The following is a 3,560-nucleotide window of genomic DNA, read 5'->3' on the forward strand; positions in this document are numbered from 1 at the left end:
GCAAAGACGGAGACAGCGAGAGGCGGAGACAGCGAGTCAGCGAGAGGAGACAGCGAGATGGACCGTATAGGGACTTGAACCAGCGACCCTCTGGCTTTAACCCCACTCCCTACAGACTGAGCTACTGCCCCCCCCCCACTATAGTGCTCAACGTAAGATACACCGTTACCTCCTCTGGTTTAGACATGAGGCCGGAGAACTCTCCTGTTGGTCGCATTCGGGGGGGGAATGGGACACGGGGGACGGGGGACAAGGGGGGGTGTCTTACGTTGTCAACCTGCTGCTCCAGCCGGGCGCGGGCCTTGTTGAGGACGTTGACCTTGTCTTCCTGCGCCTGGCGCTCCGTCAGCGCCTGCTGGTGGGCGTCCTGCAGCGCCGCGTTTTCCCTGCTCAGAGACGCGATGGACTCATCCAGGAGACACATCTCATGGGAAAGGTTCTTCACCTGGGGACACACACACACATCTAATGGGACAGGTTCTTCACCTGGGGACACACACACACATCTAATGGGACAGGTTCTTCACCTGGGGACACACACACACATCTAATGGGACAGGTTCTTCACCTGGGGACACACACACACATCTAATGGGACAGGTTCTTCACCTGGGGACACACACACACATCTAATGGGACAGGTTCTTCACCTGGGGACACACACACGCACACACTTCATCGGACAGGTTCTTCACCTGGACACACACACACATGTCTCATGGAACAGGTTCTTCACCTGGGGACACACACACATGTCTCATGGGACAGGTTCTTCACCTGGGACCACACACATGTCTCATGGGACAGGTTCTTCACCTGGGGACACACACACACTTCCTCGGACAGGTTCTTCACCTAGGGACACACACACACACACTTCATCGGACAGGTTCTTCACCTAGGGACACACACACACACACTTCATCGGACAGGTTCTTCACCTGGGGACGCACACACACATCTAATGGGAAAGGTTCTTCACCTGGGGACACCCACACACACGTCTAATGGGACGGTTCTTCCACCTGGGGACACACCACCACACACTTCATCGGACAGGTTCTTCACCTGGGGCGCCACACACATCTAATTGGACAGGTTCTTCACCTGGGCCACACACACCACACTTCATCGGCAGGTTCTTCACCTGGGGACACACACACACTTCCTCGGACAGGTTCTTCCCTGGGACACACACACACTTCCTCGGACAGGTTCTTCACCTGGGGACACACACACCCATCTCTGGGACAGGTTCCTCACTGGACACCACACCACACCACTTCCATCGACAGGTTCTTCACCTGGGGACACACACACGCATCTCATGGGACAGGTTCTTCACCTGGGGACACACACACGCATCTCATGGGACAGGTTCTTCACCTGGGGACACACCCACACACACTTCATCGGACAGGTTCTTCACCTTGACACACACACACACACACACACACACACACACACATCTCATATATATGTATAAATACGGTTCTGCTGAACCTTGTTCTCCGCTCCGTGTCTCTCCTTCTCCACTTTGGCGAGCGTAATCTCCAGCTCGTCCACGTCTTTCTTCAGTGACATCACTTCCTCCTCCAGCTGCCGTTTACTGGACGTCAAGGTGACGGTCACCTCCTCCTCGTCCTCCAGGCGCTCCTGCGTCTCCTTCAGCTTCGTCTCCAGGGAGATCTTGGACTGGATCAGCTGGTTGCAGCGGTCCTCGGCGTCCGACAGGTTCTCCTGCTCCTGGAAGGGACAGAGGGACAGCATGAGGGACAGAAACAGGTTCTCCTGCTCCTGGAGGGGACAGAGGGACAGCATAAGGGACAGAAACAGGTTCTCCTGCTCCTGGAGGGGACAGAGGGACAGCATGAAGTACAGAGACAGGTTCTCTTGCTCCTGGAGGGGACAGAGGGACAGCATGAAGTACAGAGACAGGTTCTCCTGCTCCTGTAGGGGACAGAGGGACAGCATGATGTACGGAAACAGGTTCTCCTGCTCCTAGAGGAGACAGAGGGAGGAATGCACCTGAACACACCTCCCTGTAAGACCAGCACACCCAGAATGCACCTGAACACACCTCCCTGTAAGACCAGCACGCCCAGAATGCACCTGAACACACCTACCTGCAAGACCAGCACGCCCAGAATGCCCTGAAACACCTCCCGTAAGACCAGCATGCCCAGAATGCACCTGAACACCCTCCCGGTAAGACCAGCACACCCAGAATGCACCTGAACACACCTCCCTGTAAGACCAGCACGCCAGAATGCACCTGAACACACCTCCCTGCAAGACCAGCACGCCCAGAATGCACCTGAACACACCTCCCGGTAAGACCAGCACCCAGAATGCACCTGAACACACCTCCCGGTAAGACAGCACGCCCAGAATGCACCTGAACACACCTCCCGGTAGACCAGCACGCCCAGAATGCACCTGAACACACCTCCCTGTAAGACCAGCATGCCCAGAATGCACCTGAACACACCTCCCTGTAAGACCAGCACCCCCAGAGTGTTTGAGACTTACGGTTTGGAGCTGCAGAGCCAGATCTTTCTTCTCCTCCACCAGAACCACGTGCTGCTCCTCCGCCTCTTGTCGCTTTACCTCCGACCTGACGGAGAAACACAAGTTAGAGATAAAAAGACATGATGTACCCCTCCTGTTGTCCTCCTGTTGTCCTCCTTTAAAACACGTCTATATCTGAAATATGAGTTTCTTTCTAGCTCCATACATAGACAGCAGATGGAAGGAAAAAACACTCAACATGGTTTCTAAAAATCAACATTACTACACCTTTATGTCCAAAACCGTGGCTTTAAGGAAATTAAAAAATAACTCTAATATTAGGTCTAATTCTATAGAAATGAGGGTTATTGACCCTGGATTCCAAAAAGTATAAAACTAGTAAAGTGGTGTTAGTGAAAACTAAAAAAAAAGTCTGAAAAAGGGACGAAAATGTCCCGTTCTTGTCTGTTTTTGACCCGGGAGGACAGTGTGTTTGACGGGGGACGGACCTGTCGAAGGCGTCCTTTAACTTGGTGAAGTCTTCGTGCAGCGCGGCGAGCTCCTTCTCCACCTGGGCGCTCCGCAGCATCGGCTTCAGCTTGTAGAAGAGTCTCATCCAGGGCCACAGCCTCACGGTGAAGAAGGCCCGCAGGTTGACCTGGATCACCTGCACCGTGTCCCTGAGGGGACACAGCAGGACACGGGGTCAACAAACTGGATCACCAGCACCGCGTCCCTGAGGGGACACAGCAGGACACAGGGTCAACAAACTGGATCACCAGCACCGCGTCCCTGAGGGGACACAGCAGGACACGGGGTCAACAAACTGGATTACCAGCACCGCGTCCCTGAGGGGACACAGCAGGACATGGGTCAACAACTGGATCCCAATCAAGGCGTCCCTGAGGGGACACAGCAGGACACGGGGTCAACAAACTGGATCCCCAGCAGCACCGCGTCCCTGAGGGGACACGGCAGGACACAGGGTCAACAAACTGGATCACCAGCACCCGCGTCCCTGAGGGGACACGGCAGGACACAGGGTCAAC

At 54.8% G+C, this 3,560-nt stretch overlaps 1 protein-coding gene across 1 annotated transcript; it reads right to left on the minus strand.

The window, feature by feature from the left end:
* Window positions 1-169: 169 nt before the first annotated feature.
* On the minus strand, window positions 170-3,413 carry LOC116679535 (myosin-6; the record flags this gene model as incomplete). Its single annotated transcript, XM_032509194.1, has 5 exons — window positions 170-445; window positions 1,504-1,746; window positions 2,533-2,617; window positions 3,021-3,191; window positions 3,291-3,413. Coding segments are annotated over 5 exons (898 nt in total), but the record flags the coding sequence as incomplete, so codon positions are not given.
* Between the last annotated feature and the right edge of the window lie 147 nt (window positions 3,414-3,560).

The sequence above is a fragment of the Etheostoma spectabile genome, unplaced genomic scaffold (genome assembly GCF_008692095.1).
Source record: "Etheostoma spectabile isolate EspeVRDwgs_2016 unplaced genomic scaffold, UIUC_Espe_1.0 scaffold00017233, whole genome shotgun sequence".
NCBI lineage: Eukaryota > Metazoa > Chordata > Actinopteri > Perciformes > Percidae > Etheostoma > Etheostoma spectabile.